The sequence below is a fragment of the Zootermopsis nevadensis genome, unplaced genomic scaffold (assembly GCF_977971745.1).
Source record: "Zootermopsis nevadensis isolate Lab colony 2312 unplaced genomic scaffold, Znev_1.0 Znev_ptg000007l, whole genome shotgun sequence".
Classification (NCBI taxonomy): Eukaryota; Metazoa; Arthropoda; class Insecta; order Blattodea; family Termopsidae; genus Zootermopsis; species Zootermopsis nevadensis.
This window is the reverse complement of record NW_028259139.1, coordinates 5,076,824-5,090,474: the sequence shown is the minus strand read 5'-3', so window position 1 is coordinate 5,090,474 and position 13,651 is coordinate 5,076,824. Positions and strand designations below refer to the sequence as shown.

At 46.5% G+C, this 13,651-nt stretch overlaps 1 protein-coding gene across 4 annotated transcripts in view; it reads right to left on the bottom strand.

Annotated features, from left to right (window-relative positions):
- Window positions 1–13,651, bottom strand: part of LOC110830649 (uncharacterized) — a 138,381-nt gene that overhangs the window by 20,201 nt on the left and 104,529 nt on the right. For 3 of the 4 annotated variants that reach the window (XM_087344053.1, XM_087344051.1, XM_087344054.1), the window contains exon 2: window positions 7,601–8,236. In XM_087344053.1, the coding sequence (XP_087200179.1) occupies window positions 7,601–8,236 (636 nt within the window). Of the gene's footprint in view, window positions 1–7,600; window positions 8,237–10,039; window positions 10,230–13,651 lie in introns of those variants that run through there. The other variant, XM_087344052.1, reaches the window with a different exon arrangement.

Genomic DNA, 13,651 nt, shown 5'->3' with positions numbered 1-13,651 from the left:
ACACCGTCTCTTGCAAGGGGAAGGGAGGGGGGGTTACGGAAACACCGTGAATCTTTACTCTGTGTGTGAAATGCAGAGTTGTGGAACTGGAGGGGGTTGGTCCCTGGGGGAGGGGACAAGCTCCTTCTAAGGGACCTAACAAAGTACGAACCCTTTCGTACCCCTAATTTACCTGTTGACGGAGAAAGGTCCATTCCCCGAAACGTCGTGTTATGAGAAACAACAGACGATGGATATTACCGAGAATTTGTGCGAAAAATGTTAAAAACATCACAAATACGAACACGGGTAACTCACCAGTAAAGTGACTGGACGGACAGAGTTCGTTTCCTGATAATGATAAAACGTTCACACCCATATAAACAACACTGTTCATTTAATAATACTATTATTAGCTGTACACAGTTTAGCTCAATGGGGTAAAATAAGGTCAAGATTAAGAATGGCGACCTGGGAATGCCATGATTTATATGGGAAGGGCCGTAGAAGAGCCAGAGGTACGAACCTGTGACCTCCCGAATAATGTACACCCGATGTGACTTCAAAAACCAGTGTTGAAAAGAACATGGCGGCGCTGCGTCACCCCATCGGGGCATTTCTTGCAACTTCGTGCACGTTTAACGGCCTTTGAGGCCTCCTTTACCGGAAGCCATACTCCGTGCGATTTATCTTTATCAAACTTGGCCCTCAAATGACTTTTGTATGTCCTCAGTAGATACGAGAGCACATGGAGCAGCGGTGGAATAATACTGAGAAAAACGTGCCCCAGGGTCACTCTGTCCACCACAAATGTTCATCTCCACTGGCCCCCAGCGTTTTCTGATTCACAGGTTAGATACCTGTCTCTCACATTTTACAGTACAAAATTCTGGTAATTATTGTCATCATGTCTGCGTGTTGAGACGAAACACTAGTTCGTCCGTATGAACATGTTTCTCGTGTCAACCGACAGATTGCAACACCAACACGTATCTACGGCTCTCCGTGATCGGTGAGACACGTCGCGTGGCAGGATTGCGAATCGACTGTCACGCTGCGTGCGGGACGTACTGCAACTGATGGAGACGAACCTCAGACCTTGCTAACTGAATTGTCCGTTTGGCACAGAAAGGATTTACTTTCACAGACGAAGTAATATGCAGGTGTCTTCTGTCTTCTGCAATGGCGCTGCAACCCAGCCATCTTCGTGAAAAGCTCAGATCCCGGTCTACATATAGCAACCTTTCGCTGGTCGTCACCGGGCTGAAGTTTTCCTGTCTCAGAAGAAAAACACAATCTACGAGCCCATTAACGTTTTTGCTGCTATCAATCACTTCAAGAACTGGATCAAATATTGACAGATTTGCAGCTGAAAGATAAACCAGGACAATCCGGGATGTGCAGAAATCATACATTCCTGACTTCCCCTGACACAAGTGTCAAGCAGCCAGTCACATCAGGAAAATCCGCACAAACCAAAATGTCCGGGTATAAAACGGTGAGAAGGAAACCTCTGAATTCAAACAATCTTTTTTTTTCAACCAAATGGGCAAAAATCAGGAAGGAAGCGATAGAACAATGAAGCAGCCGGTTTTGCAGAGCTTCGTGACGAGGCAGGGGTAAAAGACGACGGGATTTTGCTTCGTGTGTGACAAATACATTAACGAAGAAGCGCGTGTAGGCCTCGCTGTTGCAGACAATGAGGTTTGTTTATCCCTTCCAGACCTCCAATTTTAAATCTACGGCTTGTCATTGCGTCTGTACACAATTACGGAGCACTTAGGGACCTTCCTGCTAAGAAAAAGGATTTTTTCGCTCTCTAAGCAAGTCACACGAAGTGCCGGAACGTGTGACAGACACAGACGTTTTCGATAACTGTGTCATTCGGCGCACATTTCAAGAATTTTGTACAAGAAAAACATCGTCGAAACTTTCGAAAATAGGCGACAGGATTCTGTTCAAAGGCACAACCTGAAGAAACATTGTGAAGGCGCTTGGTTTTGTATGTAAGAAGTCGAGAAACGACGTCAGATGTTCGTGGGTCGTCGTTCTCCTTGAGGGAGGCCAGCGTACTAGTTAGTTATCTTCAGTTCTGATTTCTGTGATCAACAACCGATTCTTTAAATGCCTGTAACGATTATTAGCACCTACCACGGAAGTCTAAATCAGGTCCAATTTTCTTTGCTTGGACTGTACTTCCTGGTGGCACATGACGGATCTGTTATCACACTTTCGGGCAGGCGACTCGGTCCCGTCCTTCCAGTAGAAAATTTAAAAAAGCTTCGCTGCCGAGGCGGACTGATGCTCATCGGGCCACCCGACGATGTCCCTGAAAAGACGGCCATGTCGGCGCAACGAGTGGTCGGTCTTTCCACTCGACTACTCTGACTGCGGTTTTCCGTGCTTCTCCTCAGTTTTAATCTTCTTGAAGCTACTGTTGTGCCGAGTTTCCAAATCCTTGTTCAGAGAAGCGGTAGAGCCCCCTAGATGGGGATAAGACCGCAAGGCCAACACATTCATGCATCCCGCGTCTGAGCTCCCGAGACCTGGAATCGACGGCAGACTTACGCCTGTTAACAGGCAGAATTGTTTCCTCTTGGGGACAACCGAAAGTCTGCTCTTTACAGTTCAGGGGGTCATTCCTAAGATAAAGCAGTGTTTTGTGTTCCTCTTTCCTTCTGCTGATTAATGCCGACTTCCTGGACAAATGAGTTTCCTAATCGGGGGTTTGAAATCTACTACTAGAACAAAAAGGTTTGATCTGCTGTCTCACTGAGCGATTTCGAGATTGAACCAATGTCTAAATCCTTCAAAGTCGTCTCTTTGCTTCGCTCCAATCCAGCTACCACCCACCCAGATATAAATTACTGCCAATTTCTTTCTACCCACACCGAGTTTCTATAAAAGTTTCAATTTGAACACGATCAATCACCAATTACGTCCTCAAAGCAATCGTGAAATTATAGCCCTTTGAACAACTTAATAACAGGGCGAGTTCGACGCAGTCCAATCTACTTCCTCTTTTGTTTTGCCTGGCCCTGAGCTATTTCTGCCTGTCCAAGTGACTGACATCCAAATCAATGATAACCTTCACGCAAAGTTTCACGGTAGATGGCACGCGTAATCTGCATTCGTACCAGGTAGCGCACGAACATTTCTCCACTGTTCGCACTCTGCAGGCATACCAACTACTCGGCGAAAAAATCCTTTGGCCAAAATCGCACGCCCTTTCTCGATTTACTGAAACCATAATCTTACGTCACATTTCGAATTTTACGGATACAAAAAAAAAAGTTTAAAACGTCCTCCTCGTGCCATCTTCTTCCGTTATAGTGAAAGACCAGGTTTCAAACCCACACACTTCTCACAAATCAATGACCGAAAATGCAATTTTGTAGATTTTAGTGGGATTTAAGTTTTTCACGGCGACGAGTCTTGTGGCGCCATGGAGTCTGGTAGAAGTTTATACCGGTCCTTGCTGCCTCCATCATCAGGGATAATTTGCTACTTTCAGCGTGGGCAGTGCATGAAGAAGACAGTCCTTCTTCAGGTGAGTGCGTCACTGTCGCAAATGACGTGCAGACTTCTGGACATTTCCAGCAAGAACAATGTCTTCCTTGAGGAAACTTTCTCTTCTTGGGAAAACGTTTGGACTGGTTATGTTTTGGTTTTAATTCTGTCTTATTCTATTTCTCCTTGGTGCCGTATAATTTTATTAAGCAGTGTTTGCCAGTTACCCGTTCATTGCTTTCACAAACGCCTTACTGACGAAGAATAATTCAATTACTGATAGTAATCGCTGAGGGCGGTGCACTGTTCTGATCGAAGAATTTATGAATAATACGAGGCGCGTCCACAAAGTAAGTTTCCCACTCATCCCACAGCTAGCAAACCTTATATTGCGCGAAGCGACTGTGCGTACGTGAAAGAGCAATGACGTAGCATGGCGCATGCACTAACGGTAATTCCCGAGTTCTCACAGTAGAATCGTTGCAGCTGTTGAAGATGGAGGTTTTTATTCCAGCTCCCGCCGACTGTGAAGTGCGGTCAGTGATAACGCTAGGCCGCACACGGCTCGACGGACAGCGAGTCTTCTGTAGGAGTTCAGCTGGGAGGTGTTTAATCATCCACCCTACAGCCCGGACCTCGCTCCCAGTGATTTCCATCTTTTCCTACACCTCAAGAAATTCCTGTCCGGTCAGCGTCAGCGTTTTGAGAATGACAGAGAGGCGGAGATGGTTGTCACACAGTGGTTCCAATCCCAGGCGGCAGACTTCTACGACACAGGTATTCAAAAGTTGGTCCCACGGTATGACAAATGTCTCAATTCCGGTGGCGAATATGTTGAAAAATAGCTGAACACTTGCTGTATCTGTTGCAATAAATATTTCCATGAAATTGTGTTTTGTTTCTGTAAACGGCCCCAGGGAAACTTACTTTGTGGACGAGCCTCGTACCATGCATGAAAAGAGTCTTACGTGATCGTCGGTCTCACAACGCAGATTCCACGTCCGTCACCGGAAATTGCTTACGTTCTAAGTGGACTGCAGATGACGAATGCCATTTCCACATCGACGCAGTTAAATGCGGTCGAGCATAACTTGATCACTTGTTCACCAACATCGGGGCAGAGCCGTCCAGAGTACGCGTACCAGCGGCGAGCAGAGAACAGCACATTCGACCGTGATCCAATATAGAAACAATCTGTTGGAAATTGTGTATTGCCTGATAAATATTTGAAGGAGCCACAGAGCAATGACTTCGAAGGCGGAACGCCCCAATTGCAATAATAATTGATAACTTATTTAATGTGTTGTAATAACCGCAGTCAAGGCAGACGACCTTGAGTCCAAAACCGTATTCGAACCCAGTACCTTCCGAACAAGAGACTATCGTTCTAGCCAGTACACTGAGAGAATCGCTGTTCGTAAACAGGCTAACAGTGTGAGAAATTATTCTGATGGGCTCTAGTATAGTACACACATCGATCGATCGATCGATCGTCTGAAGATCCGTGACTTTCTACAGCCCGCTCTGTCCACTTGGAGCGAGCGGAATGCACAGATGTTGTCCCATTGCACTTCGAATAGTTCATGTTTGTCTAACGGTTCTGCACGCGCTGTATAAACAACGAGCATTCTAGCAGAACTTCCACGCGAAGACGCTACTGGTCGCCTGATCACAGTGCAGTCAGTACCAGTAGCATTTGACGACGGACGAGTCGCTGGATCGGCCACTACGCCACGCTGTGTGTCATGGACAAACGACATGTGGTAGCGACGACTGTCCGAACTGAAATGTTGCGCCTCGCCCTGATGATGGAGGCAGTAATAACTTCTCGTATGATGGAAAAAGTCTGCCGAACTACACGGTGCAACGCCCCAGAAAAAAATCGTCTTAATAATCGCCGTCATGATAACCCGAAATCTCAACAAATCTTGGGTTGGCAGCCTTGGGGTTTGTCAAGGGCGTAATGTTCGACGCTGCTGAAAGACGGAGATTAGAAGTAGCCCAAACAAAATCTAGCGCCCTGTTCCGAAAACGTGGGCGTGTTTTCGGAGTTTTGTCTAGACGCATTTTCTTCCACACTTCCAACGACATTACACCATTCGGTTCTGGCACCTCAAGCAGGAGTGAATCGCCAAGATTTCATCGCGTGTCTTCGCTGCATTCACTCTACTCTCAACGGAACTGCGCATTGTGAGAAAGTGCATTCAGAAGACTCTCATGATTCTTCCACGGCTGGGCAGCCTTTAGCTACGTCTTACGGGCATCCGAGTCCCATAACCCAAACTCGCCCAAGCAGCGTTCCGAATGTATAAAACAGTGGTCAGTGTCTGGTCTCTTCCGACCACGTGGGTTGGCACTGCACCAAAAATTATAACCCCCAGTGAGACAGGCATCAAGTTACGATCCAATTCTCGCATGATAAATAAGGCGTTTCAGACGTGTCGACAACCAAAAGATTTCATGTCCGCCCGTGAAACGATTTTAAAAAATGGTACTGGGGAGTTTTACTATAATCTGAGGACATATCAGAGTCTTGGTTAAAAGCGGGCACCTTGCACAACGACCTTCGTGTGTTTCTGCGCACACAAGTGGCTGTGTGGTGGCGAATTCCCCAACCGAAATGACCTTGATTCCAGGCGCAATGACGTCAAGGCCTTTACCGTGATGACGCAATCATTCAGTTGGACAAGCGCCAGTAACCCACCCACGTAGTTCATTGGCTCAAGCAACTATGACGTCACTAGTTCCATTCGCAAAGGATATTTTCTCGCGTACGCGCCAGAATTATTACTTCGTGCGTTTATTTCCTAAATTCCTTCTTATGAACTGAAAGAAGAGGTGTATTGGTTCTTGGGGTATTTGCAGACGCTTCTCCAACTGCATAGGTTTTTGTTCACTTTTTAGTTACGCAAGGGCCATACTGTGTCCCTGTGGAACGTATACAGTTGATGCAGCACTGTCTAACAGAATAACTCCGAGTGATGAATCAGATGTGGAAGGAAGCTGTGGTTTCATGCATGGATGCAATAATGAAGTCTCATGTGGACTGATCTGGCATTGAACCCAGACTTCTGCAGTGTGAAGCCACAGCAATCAACGCGCATGTCTGCAGTATGGTGTGCATCAGTAGAAACAGAAAACCAGTTCCCTGTGCTGTTAGATTTACATAAAGTCCAGAAAGTTCTCGACCAAGTTCACGTCATGACGTTACGTAGAATTTACTGACATGAACCTGCATTCCAAGTCTTGATATGAAGCTCTTACTTTTAGTGGCCCTGGTCCCTGGGCGAACACTTCTTAAAAATGTGAATAAGCCAACCGCTATTAAAGTTTGCTCTACCTCCAGAGTGTTTAAACCTAACACGTGACTGTCCTACCCTCAGGTACCAAAATATGGATCCTTCCCAGTGCTGTAAACTGTCTCATTGTCCTCATGGGCGTATGATCTGAGGTGGATCACAGAGAACGAGCAGATTTGCCTTTCAAATTGAAAGGCATCCCAGTGCACATCTTTTATCCAGGCGTCAAAGAAAACGCGCCCTTGACGGTAATAAATCACTGTCACATTCCTAATAGCACCCGTGTCTCATCTTTACGAAGTGAAATGCAATGCAGAAAAAAGAAGTTTCCTAAAAGAAACGAACGGCGAACCCCATATACTTCGAAGCTGTCACCACACCTTAAATCAGGGGTCGGCAAACGTTTCATTACTGAGGGCCCCATTCGCTAGTCACACATCTGTCGAGGACTGAAGAAAAAAAAAATAATATCGCGGACGGTACGCGAAAATTATCTGCAACTTCAAGAGTTGAGCTCGTATTCACCTGGAAAATAATTTTGAAGGTTAAGTCAAATGACACGATGCAGGTCTGTATCCAAAGAGAGTTGACGCACACGAAGTTACTTCCGCTTAACCTGTCCGTTCAATGTTCCAGCCAGTTGCTTGTGCCAAAACCCTGACCCCATAAAAGTATTCCGTACCTTCAAGTTAAATGAAGCACAGAGTTTACTGAAGGAGATGTCAGCCTTCGCACGTCAGAAAGATAAATGAGTGTTGCGACTTGTCTGCGTGGTGGATGAAATGCATTAAACAGCGTAAATATCTCCTTACCTCTTGTGATGAACGGGTACTTGCTGGTCAGCTCCGGCATCCCGGGCAATGACGGGGGGTGCTCCTCCTCAGGAGACCTCTCGGACCCGTAGCCTTGGTCATGCAGCGCTGCGGGGTCCAGGGTGTACGGCGGTGGCAGCGGATGGAGGCGTAGCTCCACGTCGTCGCATTCGTTCTTGGGGACGGTGTGTTCGCCATTGTTGTTGTTACCATTGCAACAAGCGTCGGGGAGATCACAGTGTTTGGAATCCAAGTGGTTCGGCAGAGAGCCACAGAACTTGTTGCGATCTTTGGGACCGACGCCCCCGCTGCATGGTACGAGGATTCGGCCCACGCTGGGCGCCAAGATTTTGTTGCCGTTGCATAAGTTCCCGCTGGACTGCGTCCGACGCCCGGACAAACCTTTCTCCGAATGCCGGCTGACGTTTGAGCCCATCCCGGAATCTAATTTGAACGACGACAGGTTCTGACCTTGCTGGCGGCGTCTGATTCGCCGCGAAGTCGCTGGACTGCCGGAAGTCGGGTCATGCCGTCCTTTCCGCTTCCTGCTTGAAGACCGACGGCGATGAAGCTTCTTTAAACGGGACACATCGGAACCGCCTTTGGCCTCTTCATGCGACGGCAATGAACGGCCGCCTGCAACAATCCGAGACGCATTCATGAAGCAGGAAAATCATACAGCCCAGTGAACAGTCTGTGCACTGAGTATTACGACGACGATGACTGGTCTCGGAGCTGGCACGTCATCGCTTAAAAGAAGCGAATCAGACGGAAGACCGCCAAATACAATCAACATTTTCTGAGGCGGGGATCAGCTACGTGAATGATTTTCCTTTCCCCATTGCCAAATGTGGGGCAAGGTCTTCAAGGTAGGTGAATGGTGCTGTATGCAAACACTTCGACTCTGTGGCAATTTGCTGCAAGAATCATACATGAATATCACTGGCAAGGGGGATGGCAACTTGTATTCTTCGTGACCGACCTGATTATTGAACGAAATCACGTCAAACACGAAACAGGAATTCTTAAATTCTGTATTCAGTGGGTTTCGTATGGTTCTCACACTGTAAACCGCGATTATTTTCTTAAACAGCATCAACCGGTTGATATTCGTAAAGGTGAAGTGCGGTGTTTTCTTTGCGGTACGGACTTTCGGAAACCATTAATCAGAACACAAGCGCAATCGATGAAATAGCTAACGCGATACAAATAACGTGGACTTGTGCGACGGCTTCCATTTTGTCTTCAGAGAATATTACTTGACGTGCCCTACGCGTCACGACGTCTAGACAAGGCTTGACGCCGGAACATTGTTCAGCAGCAGGTCACACTGGTGGGAAAACAAAAACAAAACTGCGATGACGTCACACCAACGGCAAGGCTAATCTCTCGCGCCGTCTGAAGTGCCATTTATGATTTTCAACCGTTGAGTCCCCAGCGACGGAAGTAGGACAAGGCAAGCAAAGATTAAAAGGGCGAAGGATGGGGGGGGGGGGGGGGGGGGGGGGGGGTTCCGCGAGAGAGCAAAATAGTGTCACCGTTGAATAGCGCCTAAGAACAAAGACAAAATGTTTAAGACTGGGTGGCAATGAACAGCAAAAGTAGGAGAGTGTGTACTCCGCTTTGCAGTACAAGGAGCTCCCAAATATCGTCAGTTGCCAACAATTTTTCCTTGTTGCCCGCGGCTACCTTCTTCCGTCTCTCATCATTCTGACAACATTCAGAGCCTTGGCTTATTCGCCTGGAGAATGGGCGAACTACTCGGAGCGTGAGCTGCAGAAGTCTTGTTCACTCTGATTGTGCTTTGAGATTTCATTTTATTAATAAAGCCCTGAATATGGAGAAAGTGCGCGTCTCCGAAACGTCCGCATCTACCGGCCGGTCCGCACACCCATAAGAACACGAAAGAGCGTCCAAGTGGTTCATTCCTTGAGGTAAGAAGCATTTTAATGACCTAATCGCTATCAACTTCTTACAACTGTGACCACACCCACACGTTCGCACAAAAGCTGTCCTGAAACGCGCCACGTAGGCGCTCAGGGGGAGAGTCAGTACAGCTATTACTCATTCTTAACCTCGCCACGAGATGGGGGATGAGTGATCAGGGTCACCCCCCGGCCAAGAAACTTCCAATTCAACAACAAAAAGTTACACTCGCCGAAGAAGTTTTAGTCCAGACCTGCCATCGTAAGTGAGTTGATGGCGGAAAAGTGTAACCGGACGGTTTAACGTCTGGAGAGACAGCGCAAGAATATAAAATAACCAATAAATTGGCAACACACGTGGCTGAACTGTTTGAGTTGATGTTTCTACGACAGAATTCTTTTAAAAATCATTCCATCGCAACGCCTTTACTATCGAATAACATCGAAGGTAAACAACCATGCCCCGAATCTGGGACTGTTATGTTCGATAAATCGAATTCCGTCTGCGACTTACCTCCCGACCAAGAATATGTCAAAGTAGCGGCGCGGTTCAACGAATCTTGGCCCCACCTGAGTGTGACGTCAGCAGCCCTACCTCGGGCGGAAGAATGCAGCCCTACCGTCAGCTCTTCATACGAGGAGCTGGCGCCGAAGCTCCCGGTTGCAAGCTTACCTCGGTCACAATACATATCAGAACACTAGCGATGGAAAGAATCGTCTGGAAAAACAGACCAAACGGCAAAGCGCTTGGTAATGTCGGCCAGAGCCTTTCGGAGGCGGTCCTGATCGCAATGGCCATCAAATCGCAACCCTACTGTAGTAACCAATGGTCGTCATTAAATTTTCCTCTCCCCCACCCCACTGCACAGTACAAATCCATAATGCTTCAGCCAGAAATTTGTCTGTGCTGCAAAGTCTCCATCCAGCACGTACTAATATTTCCGTCCGAACACAGGCGCATAAATTTCCGAGCGAAGCACAAATTCCACACACCGTGCACAACTGAATTATGAGGACGGCTCAAATGTGACGAGGAGGAACTAATTAACAGCCGTTTCTTCTGAAGCTGCACTTAGCTCAACACAAAGTCTCACAAGGGACCAAGACGGTCAATTTTCCAAAATTCTGGACCACCATTTTCTGTCTGGTATATGTACAAGAGATTTTATTATTTGCAACTGAAGAAAACAAAGCAATGTCAAGTAGAGCGCGCAGATCACTTTGCTGAACGCAGACTACTATAACCATATTTTCCAGCAGTATCAACACCTCACCACATTCGTTCCTACACTAGCACAACGACATGACGCATTCGTAACACAAAAGCAAATGACTGCCGACGACTCGAAGGCCCCCTCGCCTGACGCCGAGTTCACTCGCCCGTTCGCCACACTGTCTCATGCCCGCAGCTTCCACATGGACAGACGCGGATCACAAGTTCGCTCGTAATAACCACGGGCTGCAGCGTTCATTCTGCTGGCTCTGATGGTGCAGACAGTAGGTTCGTCTGAAGCTTCGGGCGCATTGCCAAAATACCGCGTCGTTCGGCAACCCGGAGAAGCACCAGAAAACGGATACGGTAACTTCTCCGTTTGTAGGAACTGCAACAGCACATTCTTTTTCCAAATGGCTCTCACGATGATAGGTCATAGGTAATATTACGGCAATCATTGAATGAGGTGCTTGGGGAACACGCAGTACAGGAGAAACAGTTGTTTTGATAAAGATAAAACTAAAAATGTAAAACGTAGCAGGTGCGCTGAACTATTAAAATACAGGTTTTCCTAAGCAGCGTAAAAGACAACATTTACCATCGTCGATGGATAAAAAATGCAGGTCTACCAGATAATAAATAGACCAGAAACACAAATAAACCAAATGGTTTATTAGGTAGCAGGCCATAAACGTCCACATTTAAGTTTATGTGCGTAATGACACCTAATTACGGTGATTCTGCTGGCAAGGATCCACGCACAAATTGTCAAACTGCAATCTGTAAAAAAAATCCTTTAATCGGAGAAGTTAATGCACCCGTATTAAACTGTTTTCTACGGCTCTTCTCGAGTCCTCAGCGGTGCAGTATTTTGGCTTTGTGCCCAAAGTTTCAGAGGAACGCACTTGATGTAAATTTTCTCCCTGTGACAAAACCTGATGGCACTGTCTTTCTTCACAGCTTCAGTCGGATGACTGTGGCCACAGAGTGAGCGAGGAAACTCTACCTCGTCACACTCCCTCGCCAGAGGTCGGGAAGTTCTCTCTGTTCGGCACAAGCTAATAGGCGATGGACAAGTCCAGGAACCCAGCAGTGCCACTAATTTTAAGTCGTTATTTGGGAAATATATTGACACTGTCAATAATTGTCGAAACACGAGGAAAAATCAATTCTCAATGCCGTGTGATCTGTTAAGACGTACAAGACACGAACACACTAACGAGAACATAAAAAGAATGTGCAGAACCACATTAAGAACATCTTGTCCAGAAACTTAATCCAGCTTAATTTCACGTTTCCAGTCAGTTCATGTATCCCAAACGCAGCGATGATAATATAATAATAAGTAAAAGAAAAAGTAATTCCAATGATAACAGGAGCAACTGGAACTGTCTCCAAATCCCTCAAAAAATATTTGGCCAACATCCCGGGCGAACACGGCATTAGGGAACTTCAGAAAACCGCCATTCTAGGAACATCACACATCATTCGAAAGACGCTCATGTAAAATGCATAATAATGCCTCACGCGAAATCTATTTAATGCATGTAACACGGATTAAAAACAAAACGTGTCTCAGAAGTAGCTGCTGCATTACGTACCTCAAGGACAAAGTTTTTCTCAGGTACATATAAGTAAATTCCCTGTAAAATAGTGAATATATGGAATAATAATAATAATAATAATAATAATAATAATAATAATAATAACAGCAATAACTGCGAAAGTTGTAGGTAAAATATAGTAAACACACGCTTTTACTTCCCTGAGCTTGCATTATACAGAGCAAGATGTTTAAAACCAAACTACAAGAAAGGTTGTGCGTGGGGTGGGAGAGAGTATGGGCAGTGGCCAAAACTGATTATTAATTTCAAACAAAACGGAACACTATTTCTACGAACGCGTTAACGCTAAAACCTGTCATTAGAACCATCACAAAATAAGTAAGACAAGAGCTGCAGCGTCTGAATGACCGACCACGAAGCGTTTCACGACAGACAGTTCGACGACATTCACGTAGCAGCAGTCGCTTGATCGCTCGCTCTGCAGTTTCAGGGCCGAGTCCCAGCTGCAAGTACGTGATATGGCTGCAGAGGGTGGTCGCTTGTGACGAACAAACAAAGCAGCGTTTGACTCTCAGGTTTCGGTCATTACATTCAGCATCTTCCAACACATGGGGACAACCCGTGCGTCAACGTTCGGTCACGTGATATCATATCCCTAACTGTGAAGTTCGGAGACTGACCGGCCACGCCATCAGACTTTGGACGAGGAGCCGATCAGATCAGATCAGACCAGGTGGTAGAGCTTCAGGCATGCTGTGTCGTCAGGACCGCCATTTTCAGCTTCTCGAAGTAGATTAAAGACGGTAATAACCAGTGATTCCTCCGTACTTGGCACCTCACACAAAAACCCATTCGGGAGTGCAAACACACCTTCAGACGCATCTCAGGCGACGTACTTACTGCGCATTCAAAATATTCACGGTACGGGACGAACGCGAATCGACACACGCCACAGCCTAGACTAAGCAGATGAGGGGAGACTAGTTTTATACATGTAGACCTAATTAAAAATCTCATAATCCACAACTTACAATCTTATAATATACGCTTCGATCCCACATCACTGGAAACAGCTGACGTAGCGTGGTTAAGTAACCACAGGGGAAAGGGTCCCAGTTCTCGATCTGACGTCCTTCATTAAGCTGAACAGTTGCTCAAAGCGACGTTCTCTGCCAAGTACTGACATGACAAAACTTATTCCTTACATCAGCTAACTGTTTTTCACCATAAAAAAGGAGAGAGAGAGAAAGCAGGCAGCACAGAGCATACCGAAGGGCCAAATGCAGCGCCCTGGACGTGGGTTGAAGAATGGACCATAAGCCTTCATTTCTTTTAACCCTTTCGTCAC